A 16,088-nucleotide genomic window follows, 5' to 3' on the forward strand; every position below is an offset into this window, starting at 1 on the left:
CAACAACGTAAAACAAAAAGCTGATTGCCACAGCTTTATGGAAAACCAAATCATTGAACACCTTGTCACAATATAGTGGATGAAAGTGTGCCTCATGATAGGAGGTTTGCGGGTTCAATCCCGCCTGTGGCAGGGGATACATGCCAAGTATAGGAATGATAGGCATTATTAAAAAACGTTTATCAAACAGTTCGTGGTAACGAACTGTAAGTAAGGAGCGACCCGGCTCAATGGTAACCGAAACTCTAGAAAACGGGATTTTGATACCAATAGATACATAAAAAGAATTAGATTTTAATGATGATTTCAAATATATAAGTTTCATTAAGTTTAGTCATACCCATCTAAAGTTACGCGCCTGAGAAAATTTGGTTGATTTCCGAAAAAAGGGGGAAAGACCCCTAAAAGTTATAGAACCTTAAAGAAAATCACACCATCATATTCAGCGTATAGAGAACCCTACTGAAGAGGTTTCAAGCTCCTATCTACAAAAATGTGAAATTTTGCCTTTTTTTGCCAGAAGAAAGATCACAGATGCGTGTTTATTTGTTTTTTTTGTTGTTTTTTTCCAGGGGTGGTCGTATCAACCAAGTGGTCCTAGAATATCGTGGGAGGGCTCATTGGAACGGGAATTATAAGTTCTAGTGCCCTTTTTAAGTGACCAAAAAATGGAGGACAACTAGGCTCCCTCCCACGCTCAGTTTTTTCCCAAAGTCACCCGATCAAAATTTTGAGATAGCCATTTTGTTCAGCATGGTCGAAAATATGATAAATATGTCTTAATCCACCGAAGTCTCCGGGGGGAGGGCTGAAAGTTATGAACTTTATCCAATGTTAACATTAAGTATTGCTTATTGGGAAGTATACAGATCTTTTCAGGGGGGGGGGATTTTTCTGTTAGGGGGGGGTCGGGGGTTATGTGGTAGGATCTTTCCACGAAGGAAGTTTTCATGGGGGAAGGGACATTGGTATGAAGGGGGCGCCAGATTTCCCAGCATTATTAAAAAAAAGATCAGAAATTAAATATAAAAAAAACAAGTTTTTCAACTGAAAGTAAGGAGCAACATCAAAACTTAAAACGAACAGAAAATATTACGTATATGATTGGGTTCGCCCCCTAGTCAATCCCTCGCTCTTTAAGCCAAAGAATTTTTAGTACTTTCATAAGAGCTATTTACTCTAATTAACGGCCTTTGTGATTAAGGGGTAATTTTTAAAGAATTGGAACAAAATTTGAACTTTAGCTTAAAGAGCAAGGTATTGACTAGGGTCTGAACCCCCATTATATACGTATTAAAAATATATGAGCATAAAAATTTGTTACGTAAGTTAATTCGTAAGTTATGTATATTTATTCCTAATAAAAACGTTCGTAAATAAAATTAAACAAGTTTCGAGAAAGCCATTTAATCAAATAAAAGTAAAATTAATATGCAAACTTTGTTTTAATTATTCATTTACGGTGAGCCAAAATCAAAACATGCATTAATTCAAAAACGTTCAAAAATTAAATAAAAAAACGATTTATTTTATCTGAAAGTAAGGAACGACGTTAAAACTTAAAACGAACAGAAATTATTCCGTATTATGAAAGGGGCTGTCCCCTCCTCAACGTCTCGCTCTTAACGCTAAAGTTTGATTCTTTCTCACAAATCTATTTTTTTAAAACAATAAAAAACTTTAGCGTAAAGAGCGAGGCGTTGATGAGGGGACAGCCCCTTTCATATACGGAATAATTTCTGTTCGTTTTAAGTTTTAACGTCGTTCCTTACTTTCAGATAAAATAAACTTGTTTTTTTTATATAATAATAGACGGAAACAAACGTTCCATAAATGACATCTAAATATAGATATCCTCTCATTTCGATTGATGTGTTGACAATATAAGTATAGAAGATCAGTGTTATCAATAGTAAGTACTTTACAACTTTTCGTATTTGACAAAATGAGAGGCCTTTTTCAAAAACATTGGAACAAAGAAATTTGAAACGGAACATAAAAAGTTAATTTTCAATTAATTTTTAATTGTTTCAGTCATTCTCTATGTAGCATAAGTTCTTTAATTACTATTGGCTGTTGTTCATTCTTTAATATATTTTTTTTTGTAAAAGTTGATTTTATTTGAAAACCTTTTTTTTCAAAATGGTGTGCTTTATACTTCAGTTACTATAGGCTATAGTTCGGTCTTTAATATAACCGGGGTCTAGTGGCTTTACCACCGAGCTCCCTAAACTTACTTAATATATCAGTTATTATAAGCTAGCGTTCGTTCTTTATAATAATTAAATAAAACAAACAAGTTTTTTAAACTGAAAGTAAGGAGCGACATTAAAACTTAAAACGAACAGAAATTATTCCGTATATGAAAGGGACTGTCCCCTCCTCCACCCCTCACTCTTTACGCCAAAGTTTGACTCTGTCTCACAACTTTATTTTTTAAAACGATAAAAAACTTTAGCGTAAAGAGCGAAGCGTTGAGGAGGGGACAGCCCCTTTAATATATGGAATAATTTCTGTTCGTTTTAAGTTTTAACGTCGCTCCTTACTTTCAGTTTAAAAAACTTCTTTTTTTTATTTAATTTCTGATCGTTTTTTAGTTAATGCAGCTTTTATTTTGGCTCACCGTCATTGAATAAATAAAATTTGCATAAAAATTTTACTTTTCTTTTGCTAAATGGATGTCTCTAAATTTGGTTATGACGTAATTTCCAAATTAACTTACGTAACTAACTTCTATATGAGAACACGAAATAGGGCTACCGCGTACGGGGAAACCGACGGACAAGCTACCGCGTCCGGGGAAACCGACGGACAAGCTAACGCGTCCGGGGCAACCGATGTATTGACAGCCAACAGCGTTGGAAACGAATCAAGACAAAGTTTGGCAAGTCCGTTACAAACGGACACTAGACCGGTTTTATCAACAGAAATTACCACCAGGATTGGCACTTTAAATCTTCGGAAATTCTCGAAACCAGGAAAGAAAGACATGCTCCTCCGTGAAACACACCGTTACACCTGGGACATCATCGGCCTATCAGAGACTCATCTACCAGGTATCAGCGAAGAACAGATAGGAGACGCAACCCTCCTGCTTTCTGGAAGACAAGACGGAACACACAGACAAGGAGTCGTCTTTTTGCTGACAAAAGCAGCAAGGAAATCTCTTCTATCAGTGGTGTCTGCCTCAGAGAGATTAATGATGATCCGACTCAAAAGTAAGTTCAAAAAGCTCTCCGAGGTACAGGTCTGTGCTCTAGATTCATCAAGGTCGGACGAAGAGTCGGAAGATTTCTACTCTAAGCTCTAGAGCCTTGTCGACACCATTCTGAAGAAAGACATTGTGTTAGTTCTTGGGGACTTCAATGCCATCGGGGGGAGTGACAATAGCGGAAACGAAGATGTCATGGGCAAGTTCCGGATCGGACAGATCAACGGCAGAGGAGAACGACTCACTGAATTCTGCCGAGATAACGAGCTTTTTATCACAAACACAATGTTGAAGCACAGACGAAAGAGAAAAGTCACGTGGTGGTCCCCCGATAGAAGGACTGCCAACATGATAGATTATATACTGGTATCCAGCCGATGGAAATCTTCATTCACAGACACAGTGACGCTAGGAGGTGGGGACTTTGATAGGGATCACAATCTCCTCATGTCATCACTTCGCCTAAGATTAAAGGCCGTTGTCAAGCCGAAACAAAAAGTTCCGAGATTCCGGATAGAAGCCCTTAAAGACCTTAAGACGAGACAAGAGTACAGAATGCAGCTCAACGAACGACTGTCAAAGACCTTGCAAGAAACACCTGATCTGCTGAGTCCAGCCGACATCGATCTACTTGTTTCGCAAAGCAGCCTGGCCGTATGCAAGACAGCTGAGCTCGTCCTCGGCCGTAAATCTGCAGAAGACAAGCCATGGATTACCCAGGAGATTATTGATATGTGTACCGAGAAACGAACTCTCCAAAACAAGCAAGATCGAGAAAGCAAGGATAGATTCAAAAACCTTAAACGTCAAATTGAGAAGAAAACCCGCCAAGCACTAAAAGACATGATTACTGAAAAATGTTGGCAGTGTGAGGAGGACTCCCGTAGGGGTAACTCACACCTCATGTTCAAACGTGCTAGAGAGCTGACAAACCGCAAAGAAGCGAAGTGCCTCGATCTCTTAGATAAAAATGGACACAAAATCACTACTTGTGCCGGAATCCAAGATCGCTGGAAAGAACACTTCCAGGGAAAGCTTAATCTCACAGTAAACCCGGATCCTGAAGTGCTTCGAAAGTTCCCAGCACACAGAGATGAGGAACCACCCCCACCACCCTTCAGGTGAGAAGTAGAAGCCGCACTCAAATCCCTCAAGTCAAATAAGGCACCCGGAATAGACGGTATACAGGCAGAACTGCTAAAAGTGGAATCTGATATCGTCGTTGATCTGTTCCACAAAATAGTAACAGCTGTATGGGAAATGAAATACTTCCCCGAGTCTTGGTCGAAATCTGTCATAGTGCCCTTGCACAAGAAAGGATCTAAAAGTAACTGCGAAAACTACAGACCCATATCGCTTACTTGCCAACCAGCTAAAATCCTTACGAAAATTCTCCTTGATCGGATCAGAAACCTGACAAGACACGTAATTCCTGAATATCAAGCTGGCTTCCGTCAAAACCGATCCACCATAGACCAAATTTTTGTGATCAGACAAATTATTGAAAGATACCTGGAATTCGGGAAAGAGCTATACCAGCTGTTTATCGATTTCAAACAAGCTTTCGATCTAATTTGGCGAGATGGCCTATGGCACATCCTGGCACACTACGGTATTCCCACTGACATTATTGACATTATCAAGAGCATGTACGAGAAGTCGAGAAGCATGGTGCAGACCAGCGAAGGCTTTACTGAAGAATTCTCAGCCTCTTCAGGAGTGCTGCAAGGATGCCTACTCTCCCCCACTCTGTTCTGCCTATTCCTGAATGCTGTACTGGCACTGGTGCCCAATGACCCGGGAGCACTCATGAGTGGACACCTTTTTTGACTTGCTTGCATACGCTGATGACATTAATCGCCTAAACGAACAACTAGAGGAACTGCAATCAAGCGCTAACGATATTGATCATGCAGCTAGTTCCTTTGGGATGAAAATCAATGCTAACAAGACAAAAGCCATGAAGGTAACGCGGCATACAGATACAGGCCTTCAACCCAGCAAAATTATGATCCAGGGGGAAGAGATCGAGTGGGTTGAACATTTCGTTTACCTAGGAAGTGAGCTGACGTCCACGAACGACTCCTCAAAAGACATTAAACGACGCCTCGCCCTTGCCTCAGCATGCTTCAAGTCATTGCGATCGATCTGGAAAAACAAACATCTGTCGCTGAAACTAAAAACACGCCTTTTTCGAGCTCTTGCGGTTTCAGTAGCAACGTACGGAGCAGAGACATGGACCTTGAAAGTAGAAGACAAACGCCGGTTGGCGGCCTTTGAAACAAAATCCCTCAGGAAGCTTGGCATCACCTACCTTGACCAAATATCAAATGAACGGCTATTGTCTTCGCTCAACTATTCCCAGACCATCATGCAGACCATCCAGCTTCAACAGCTTCGATGGTTAGGCCACGTTCAGGGGATGTCCCCAGCCCCACTTCCAAAAATGGCGTTCGAAGGAAGGATTGATGCCTCCCGCCCAAAAGGACGACCTCCCAAGCGCTGGAGGGAAAGCTTTCCCAGTCATCCCCTGTCGGTACTTCTTCGGACTGCAGCGAACAGGGACTTGTATAAGAGGCTTTGCCATAGTTCAGTCAGAGGAGAAGCCCCGAGTCGGCCAATCCGGCCGGATGGGAATTAAGTAAGTAAGTAAGTAAGTAATTATATTTTTCTTCTGCCAAAAAATACAAAGTTGCAGATTTTTGCAGATATGAGCTTGAAACCTATGTAATAGGGTTTTCTGATGCGCTGAATCTGACGGTGTGATTTTCATTAAAATTTTTTTCACTTGTAGGGGATGTTTCCCCCCTCTTTAAAAATCGGTAAATTTTCTCAGGCTCGTAGCCTTTGATGAGTAATACTAAACTTAATAAAATTTATATATTTTGAATCAGCATTGTAAACCCATTCTTTTGATACATTTATTGACATCAAAATTCCGTTTTTAAAAGTTTCGATTACTATTGAGCCGTATCGCTTGTTTTTTTATTGTTTTTTTTCTTACGTATGTTATTACGTATATGAGGGGGTTCTCTCCTTATTCAATACACCGCTCTTTACGTTAAAAGTTAAACAAAATTTTGATTCACAAACCCCTAAATCACAAAGGCCGTTTAATTAGAATAGATAGCTCTTTTGAAAGCACTAAAAAAACTTTAGCGTAAAGAGCGAAGTATTGACTCGGGGGAGTACCCCCTCACATACGTTATAATTTCTGTTCGTTTTAAGTTCTAATGTTGCTTCTTACTTTCAGTTGAAAAAACTTGTTTTTTTTATTTAATTTCTGATTTTTTTTTAAATAATGCTTGGAAATCCGGCGCTTCCTTCATAGAAATGTCCCTTACCCCAAAGAAACATCCTCCACGGGAAGATTCCCCAGAGTAACCCCCTCCTCTAGCCCCCCCCCCTCCAGAAAAAAATCCTTCCTGAAAGTGTCTGTATTCTTCCCAATAACCAATAAATAATGCTGGCAAGTCCGGCGCCCCCTTCATGGCAATTTCCCTTCCCCCATGAAAACTTCCTTCATGGACAGATCCTCCAACATAACCCGCGACCCCCCCCCCCACTACCAGAAAGAAACCCTCCTGAAAACTTCTGTATACTTCCCAATAACCAATACTATATGTTAACATTGGGTAAATTTCATAACTTTTGGCCCTCCCCCTGGAGACTTCGGAGAATTAAGTCATCCTAAAAGACATATTTATCATATTTTCGACCATGCTGAACAAAATGGCTATCTCAAAATTTTGATCGGGTGACTTTGGGAAGAAAATAAGCGTGGGAGGGGGCCTAGTTGCCCTCCATTTTTTCGGTCAGTTAAAAAGGGCACTAGAACTTTTAATTTCCGTTCCAATGAGGCCTCCCACGATATTCTATGACCACTGGGTCTATACGATCACCCCTGGTGAAAAAAAAACAAATAAACACTCATCCGTGATCTTTCTTCTGGCAAAAAATGCAAAATTCCACATTTTTGTATTGCAGCTTGAAACTTCTACAATAGGGTTCTCTAATACGCTGAATATGATGGTGTTATTTTCATTAAGGTTCAATAACTTTTAGGGGGTCTTTCCCCCTTTTTTTGAAAATAGCCAAATTTTCTCAGGCGCGTAACTTTTAATGGGAAGCAATAAACTTGATGAAAGTTATATATTTGAAATCAGCATTGAAATCTGATTCTTTTGATGTATCTACTGGTATTAAAAACCCGTTTTATAGAGTTTCGGTTACCATTGAGCCGGGTCGCTCCTTACTTACAGTTCGTTACCACGAACTGTTTGAAAATAAAACCAAAAGTTTGAAACTTAGTACAAATCATTTTTAGAAATTGGACTTGCTTTAATAATCAAATATCTTTAAAAAGACACAGTATGAAAAGATGTTAGATTGCGTTAAGAGCAAAAACTGGTAATTGCAAAAATATTTGTATAAAATTTAACAAGGGATTACAACAATTCAAAAACTTTAAAATAGAAAACCAAAAGCTTTAAGCTTAGTAGATATCGTTGATAGAAATCGGACTCGCTTTAATAACCATGACCGGAGATTACAACTATCCCAAAACCTTAAAAAAGAAAACCAAAAGTTTGATGCAATATAGAAACCATTGTTAGAATTTGGACTTGCTGTAATCATAAAATATCTTTGAATAGACCGTATTATAAAAAGACATAAAATTGTGTAAAGAGCAAAAAATTGGTAATTACAAACATGTGTGTATATGTCTTAACAAGGGATTACAACATTTAAAAAACCTTGAAAACGAAAACCGAAAGTTTGAAGCTTAATAGAAATTAGGGTGCTAGCTACCACTTCAAACCGGATTACTAGGCTCCTAGCTAAAGCTGCAACCTGGATTATAAACAGGAAAAAACTTATGGCTTTTTCTTAGTTGGAATACTCAGACACGATCTTCAGTATGGCACCATACCCCAGATTAGCAACTTTTAAAAAGATGCTTTTATTATCCTAACTTTTAGTTACTATGTGCCGTAGTTTGTTCTTTACTAGGTTTCAGCTATATCCGATGAAACTTACATAGTTCCCATTTATAAGGAACTATATCGCATTATGTATTTCTTATATTATCTTGTCGAAACATAAACTTCTATAAATATTGCATTCAATTATTACGTCAAATATGATTAAAACATACGATTATGACGTCATTCATCAAGCTGGTACATGAGAATGGATTTTTTTGTAAAAATTATACAATTTTAAAAAGTATTTGTTTTTAATTACAAAAGGCACTATATATAGCGATTTCTGTTAAAATGAGCCATTAAACAGTTCTCTGTGATTTTTCAGTGCCCAGCTAGCTGAGGAGAAAAAAAAAACGGAAAAAAGATGCTGTCGATGCCAAATATTGTAATTCAAGCCACTTTTTTTGTTTTTCAGGCCAACATATTTTCTTTGTTATTGAAGTCAAGAGATTATAAGCTTCATATTTAGGAGTTTGGGACAAGGCGGTTCTAATAGTGTACCTTGTGTTTCGATCTGACATTATTTTTAGGAATTATGGGTTATTGTATATCTTAGTATTGGACGTGACCGTCTCTTAATAGGTTGCTAGCTACTGCTGCAACCCAGATAGCTAACTTAATAACTATTTTTTACTTTGGAATAATGCATTCGGTAGTTCAAAATTGCAACTTTTGGAATTTAGACCATATGTGTAAAATGGTGAATTTTTGACCTTCTTTGGTTTTTTATTTGTCAAAAGATGCAGCAATTTTATTCCGGTAAGCTATTCTTTCTTAATTTGCCAGATGACAGTTGATTTTTCTATTTACATGTTGCAATCTTTGGTGATGGCAATGGCCTTACATATGTCTTTCAAGATCTCCTAAGATGCTGTATAAAATAATGTAAAAAAAACAAAAAACAACTCAATACTGACGTACTGCAACTTTAAATGTGGCCATGCAGTAGTCAAACACTTAAAGTTTGGTAAATATTCTCAAAGTTTGATGTGTTGAATTTCATTTTGGTAAAATATTTGTTTATAATTGTTAATTTTTTTAAATACAGAAAGAAGAGGAGACAGAAAGAGCGGACATTTTTCTGGAATTGAATGAGCACAATGTTATAAGACAAATTTATTATTAATAAATGTGCTTGTGAGTAAACATGTTTGGGATGAGCATTCTGTTCAAATCACTTCTTAAAATGAGAATCTTGGCCATTTGTCAAAACAGGATTCAATCAAATGAAAGATAGAGAGAAAGAAAGAGATTGAGAAAGCGTAAGATTGGGATAGAGAGAGGTGATGAGAGATTGAGGGAGGAAGAGAAAGAGAGGGGAGAGGAAACAGAGAGGTAAAAATGGAATAGTTTGCTAGAATTTAACAAACATATTTTATTTGACGAAGTAATTTGCATGTTTAAATTAACGGGTCGGCTTGTTTTTATTTTGACTTTTTTGAATGTATGCCTCTTTATTCCATCTATTATTTTTCAATACACCTTCTTACTCTAAATTTTGACATACAATCTTGAAACCATTAGAAGTATAATCTGCTGTCAAAACCTAAAAAAATATTGCCAGGAAAATAAAATTGGGATGGCTCATTTTTTTGCTACCCCCATAACCTTTTACTGCTTCTGCCTCACTGCTCAGCCTGGATTTGATGGGGTGGCTGTGCTCAGCTGTGGCATAAGTAACTGAACGGTAAAAATGTTAAGCAAATTCATGTTTTTTTTTGGGAATACTTCAAGCTGCCATCGGAAAAAAGTGTTGGACATACTTGCAATAGTCAAAGTTCTGATTTGCTATCAGAGTGAATTAGAGCACCGTGACTTGTGAAGTAGGTCGACATCATAAGACCCATGTAACAGGTTTTTGCCAAGCAAAATCCATTAGTAGTTTTTATTAGTTTCATTAGGCTACTAGTCTGTAGTTTAGTATCCAATAATATTACAAAACTCGCCCTGAGATTCCAAGATCCCACCAGAATATCATTGTTGAAAAATATATTCTCAAACTTGAGATAATAGAACGATGATAAACGTATCATTGGTTGGTTTGGAAAACAAAGAAAAATTTACATTTCTACATTATAAACTTTAACAGTTCTAGCTTCGTCTTACTACAGCATATTGATCCGTTTAGTGTAATACTTGAGTTTCGAAAACGAATGAAAATACTCCAGCAAGACACTTCGATGTCCACTTCGACGCATAAATAACTCCCAGGTATTTAAGCAGGCATACGTAATGTAACTAGCAGGAAGGGAACATCTTGTTTGTATATTACTTTTGGGCATCAAAGGTTTAACTCGGTATTGAATAAAAGTTAAGAAGGGAAATTACTTAAAATAGTGTTAATTTTTTAATGACGACTTTTCAAAAAACTGCTTACATTCTTATAAGAATTCGTAGGTATCATAATAATAATAGTTTATCTATTACTCGCTTAGTATGAAGATCCAGCAGAGTATAAAGAGAAAAAAGGGATAAAACAGGATACTATTCAACAAAAAACAATCAAACAGCTAAACACTGAACAGACGGGTCAGTGGATAAAAAGGCCAAGACTCGGCACTTCGTATTTTTGGTGTTAAGAGTGAGTCCTTTATTAATAATTAAAAAAAAATGCAACTGAAGGTAAGGAGCAACATTAAAAATTACAACGAACAGAAATTATTACGAATATGAAAGGGGTCGCCTGCTCCTCAATGCCTAATTCTTCACGCTTGAGTTTTTTGGCGCTTTAAACAAGTTGCTTATTGTTCTAATTAAAAGACCCTTGTGTTTCAGGAGTCGTTTTTGGAGAATCGGGATGTTGCTCCTTACTGTCAGTTGAAAAAACTTTTTTTTATTATTTCTGATTGTTTTTAAATAACGCCAGGATACCTGGATCCATCTCCACGAAAAAATCCCCCTCCCCATAGAAAAATCCTCTGGAAAATTCAATCCTGGCGAAAATTTACCCCGGGCAATTACCCTTAATATCTCCACGCGTAAAAATGAATCGGTAAAGAGAGCGCAAGACATATGAAGAAATTTCGTATAGGAATTCTGGTAAATTCACCCAGTGTTAAATTTGCCCTGAAAAGTTCAACCCCTGGAAACTTCCCTCTCCATGGAAAATTCTTGCAGTGGAAAATTCTTTCTCCCCTCCCCCACCCAGAAATATATGCATACTTCCCAATAACAACTAAAAAATGGACTAATTTTATAACTTCAAAACCTTTCCCCAAGGACGGTCATTATCTTTTAGGAGGTCATTTATCTCCAAAGACATAGTTATTGGGCCTTTCAAATATGCTGAAAAAAGGCTATCTCAAAATTTTGATCGGACGCTTTTGGGAAAAACGTGGTGTGGGAGGGGGGCTAGCTGCCCTCCAATTTTTTTGGTCACTTAAAAAGGGCACTAGCACTTTTTATTTCCGTTGGAATTAGCCCTATCCCGACTTTCTAATCCCACTGGGTTGATACGAAACACCCCTGAAAAAAAACAAAAAAAACAAATAGACACGTGTCAATGATTTTTCTTCTGTCAAAAATTACAAAATTCTGCATTTTTGCATAGATGAGCTTGAAACCTCCACAGTTGGGTTATTTGATACGCTGAATCGGATGGTTTGGTTTTCATTAAATTTCTATGACTTCAAAAGGGTCTTCCTCCCTTTTTTCGAAAATCAGGCAAATTTTCTCCTGCTCGTAGCCTTTGATGGTTTGAACTAAACTTAATGAAAATTATATATTTAAAATCAGCATAATAAGTCGATTCCTTTGATATACCTATTGGTATCAAAATTTGCAAAAAGAGATTTCGGAGCTGAAGCAGGAAGATACAGTTTTCGAATTTGGGAATAAGGTTGTAAAACAGAATTGATGAGTCTCATATAGTTTTGTCATTATTTTTTTTTTCTTTTTTATACCATTCAATGATGCGCTCCTAAAACAAGAATCAATGCCCTGCACAAGCAATCCCGAGCTTCGTGATCTCCATTATTATATATCTATGCCTGCAAATATTATACTACTAATAGAGGGAAAGGAGGAACCCATTCTCTTTTTCCCATGTATCCTCAACCGACCTACAAAAGTAAACATATTTCATAGAGAAACAACTTCAGAATTCTTTCTAGAGAGACAAAAAAAACAAAAAAAAAACAACAATGCAAAACTCAATGTGAGCGTCATCTAAGCATTGTTGATAATAATTGTTCTTGTAATTAGCTCTTTCCATTATAGAAACACTATGTTTATAGATAGAAAACAGAATCTCATATATCGAGACGAACAGGTATACGGGATGGAGTCAAAGATCTCCTACTTCCTTCCTCAAAATCTAAATATTGCATGAATTTCTTGTAATTTCTTATATTTCCAGAGTGACTTGTCTATTTAATGCAGTTTCTTTGAAACTCTGCCCCACAACATAGTTTGAGCCCAAAATAAACATAGGGATTTAGATTTTAAAATATGGGGGCGATGTATTTCCTTGTTCTTGGTAAGGGTCCGTTAAAAATGACATTTTGTTAAAATTGGGAATTAATGAGCACTAATTTGAGCCAATCAGAATTTTTAATAAATTTATTTCAGCCAATCAGAAATTCTTTGAAAAATCTGATTGGCTCTAATTAGCACTAGCTAGATCTTGATATTGGTAAAACCTCCTTTTATCATGCCTTTCGCTCTGTTATAACAAGTTTAAAAAGAAGATGCAAATTTTAACTGTTAGTTTCTTGTATTTTCCTATATCTTAAATTTGCTAAAGAAAATGTGCCTTGCGACGTACCTGTTTGAAGCCACGATAAATAATTTGAATTTCCTGTCTGCTAAAGTTAGTCTTCTTCTCCAACTTCTCTAACTCTTCGGGCTGGTACCTAATTTGAACTCGAAATGCTATTTCATCCAACTCGGCATCAGCTATGAATGAGAAGACAAATTAATATTTATAGCGAAGCCGGATAGACCAACCCTGATAGAATGCCCGAAGGAATCTAAGGTAGAGAAGGAAATACATTTATTTCCATCTTTGAAGCCAACCAAGCGTAAAAGGGGCAATTTTAATCCACTTTCATCTATAACAATCGCTCCAGACTGTAAGAAGAAAGCAAGAACGCGAATGGGAAATACAAATAGAACGGCTTGAAAGAGAAGCAAAATAGATAAACGGGAAACGACTAACTAGGCGAATCTTAACACTGTTATTAAGTTGACTAACAAAAAAAAAATTGTGAAGAAAGAAGTACTAAAGAGATAAATAGAAAGGTTTATTTCAAGAAGGTTAGCAATAAACGATGAGGAATAGGCAAATCCATTTTTTTTTTCTTTATTAGATGCGAGATTTCACGAATGTACTTGCAAGAAAGCTTATTAAAAGAAGTTTTGAAACGGATCTCAATGGCTTAATCCACTTTCAACTTTTTTTTTCTTCTTCTTTTAGGGAATGTATGCTAACAGTATTCTTACGCATACTGAATGACGTTTCAGGTGAACCCTCAAGGTTTTGCGAATTTTATCTTTCAAAAACTTGCCACGAATCTTAATGAAGTAATTACTTAGAAATCGGAAATGGGTGTAAAGTCTGGTTAATTAAGGAGGTTTTACAATGATTGCTTGCTCCTGTGCTGGCCAACAGAATGACGCTACCAAACAGAAAGCAGTGGATTTTCTAACTTAGACGGTTTTTTCCTTTACTTTCAGTCAATTCGTGCTGGGGCAGTCATACTTAATGAAGAAGCTGTAGATAACAGAAGTTACAGTTTTTCTTGAGAGGAACAGTCAAGGATGTGTATATGTTTTTTGCTGGCTTTCTTTTTCCAGGATCGTAACGTACGAGGGGTTGCAGAATATCCAAAAACTGCTCATCCCATCTAAAAATTCATGCTCTAATCTCCTTTTCAAACAGCTTGTGATTTTGAACTGTAAGTAAGAAGTGCCTCGGCCCAATAGTAGCCAGAACTATAAGAAAAGAAATTCTGATAACAATTATTACATCAAAAGAATCGACTTTTTATGCTGATGAAATAAAAAAAAATCACCTGCAAGTAAGGAGACAACTTAAAGCTCAAAATAAACAAAAATTATTCCGCACAAAATGGGGGTTGCCCCGTTCTCAATACCTCGCTCTTTACGCTTGTCTTGTTCCTTTTTTTTCCAATTATTTAAGAATGCCTCCTGAAACACAATGGCCGTTTAAAAAGAATAATAAGCTTTTTTAAAGGTTCTAAGAAAAAGTTCTAGCGTGAAGAGCGGGGTATTGAGGAGTGGGCAACCCCCCTCATATACGTAATCATTTCTGCTCGTTTTAAGTTTCAGTGTTGCTCCTTATTTTCAGTTAAAAAAACTTCTTTTTATTTAATTTCTTATCATTTTTTAAATAATGCCGGAAAATCTGCTTCCTCCTCCATGGCAAGTTCCCTTCGTTCAAGAAAAACCCCTCATGGAAAGATACTCCTACGTAACTCCTCCCCAGAAAAAAAAATGGGCAAGGTTCATTGCTTGCAGTCCTTCCCCCGGCCTATGGGGGGTTAAGTCATCCTCAAAGAAGTAGTTATTACATCTTTCGGCAATGCTGACCAAAATAGCTCTCTCACAATTCTGATCAGACGACTTTGGGGGAAAAGGGGATTGGAGGGGTGCCAGCTGCCCTCTAGTATTTCTGATAACTTAACAAGGGCATTAGAACTTTTGATTTCCGACCTAATGAGCCCTCTCTCGACCTTCTAGGATCATTGGTCTGATACGATCACCCCTGGGAAACAAACAACAACAAATAAACACGCATCTGTGATCGTGATAAAAAAAAATGCAAAATTCTACGTTTTTGTATATAAGAGCTTGAGACCTCTACAGTAGGTTTCTCTGATATGCTGACTCTGATGGTATGATTTTTGTTGAGATCCCTTGATGGTTTGATATCTACTAAGGGGACCTAATTTTTCTCAAAAATTGGACAAATTTTCTCAGGCTCGTAACTTTCGATGAGTAACATTAAACTTGAGGAATTTCTTAGATTTTTAATTAGCATCTAAATTTGATTTTTTTTTATGTATCTACTGTTATCAAGACTCTGTTTCTTAGAGTTTTGGTTACTATTGAGCCATGCTGCTCCTTATTTACAGTTCGTTACCACGAACTGTTTGATTGCACATATACAAAATTCATTAAATCTAATTTTGCCTATTAAAAACTACGAGCTTAAGAAAATTTGCCGGATTATAAAAAAGGATGAAACACTCTGAAAAGCCAATATATGTTAATGAAAATCACACCATCGGACTTAGCACATCTAAGAACCCTACCGTAGAGGTTTCAGCGTAGAGGTTTGATTTGGAAAAAAATGTGGAATTTTGTATTTTTGCCAGAAGAAAGATCAAGGATATGTGTTTTTTTTTTTTTTCAGCGATGATCTAATTGACCTCATAGTCCTAGAAAAAAACTGGTTTGATAAGGAGCGGGGTCCGATTGGAATTTATTTTTAGGGCTATATATAGCGAGGGCATTTAAGGTTCTACCGGCTCAATAGCAGATTAACTTAGGAGGATTTCTACCGGCCCATTAGGGAATTCTAAGTAGAGCTCCCAATCCCTAGAACCTGGGCAATGCGGTCAACTGGCAGGCTTCTGGGAATTCCAGGTGTTCTATTAAAGGGAACACAGCTGCCAAGATTCCCGGGATTCCGGCTGCTCCAATATTTTTCCTAGCAACCTTCATTTTGCCACGTTTTGTGCCCGTTTTTGGCACATCTATTGTTTTCTTGTATTATCCTCCCTCCGTCTCACTATAAATAGAAGCCACGAATAGTAGCCATTTTTGGCTTGTCTATTGTTTTCTGAAAGACACCCAGAATTCCCATGACTAGGTGTAATATGTATGGCGCCATCGTATGTGACAAGCTAGATATCAGGAACCCA

The 16,088-nt window shown here is 37.2% G+C and overlaps 1 protein-coding gene across 3 annotated transcripts in view; it reads right to left on the reverse strand.

The window, feature by feature from the left end:
- LOC148953150 (calsenilin-like) overlaps positions 1-16,088 on the reverse strand; it is an 82,065-nt gene that overhangs the window by 39,490 nt on the left and 26,487 nt on the right. For all 3 annotated transcript variants that reach the window (XM_089087551.1, XM_089087550.1, XM_089087547.1), the window contains exon 2: positions 12,965-13,095. In XM_089087551.1, coding sequence (XP_088943677.1) covers positions 12,965-13,095 — 131 coding nt within the window. The remainder of the gene's footprint in view (positions 1-12,964; positions 13,096-16,088) is intronic.

Source organism: Artemia sp. Qi Xiang Cuo, chromosome 4, assembly GCF_049724085.1.
Source record: "Artemia sp. Qi Xiang Cuo chromosome 4, ASM4972408v1, whole genome shotgun sequence".
NCBI classification, from domain to species: Eukaryota; Metazoa; Arthropoda; class Branchiopoda; order Anostraca; family Artemiidae; genus Artemia; species Artemia sp. Qi Xiang Cuo.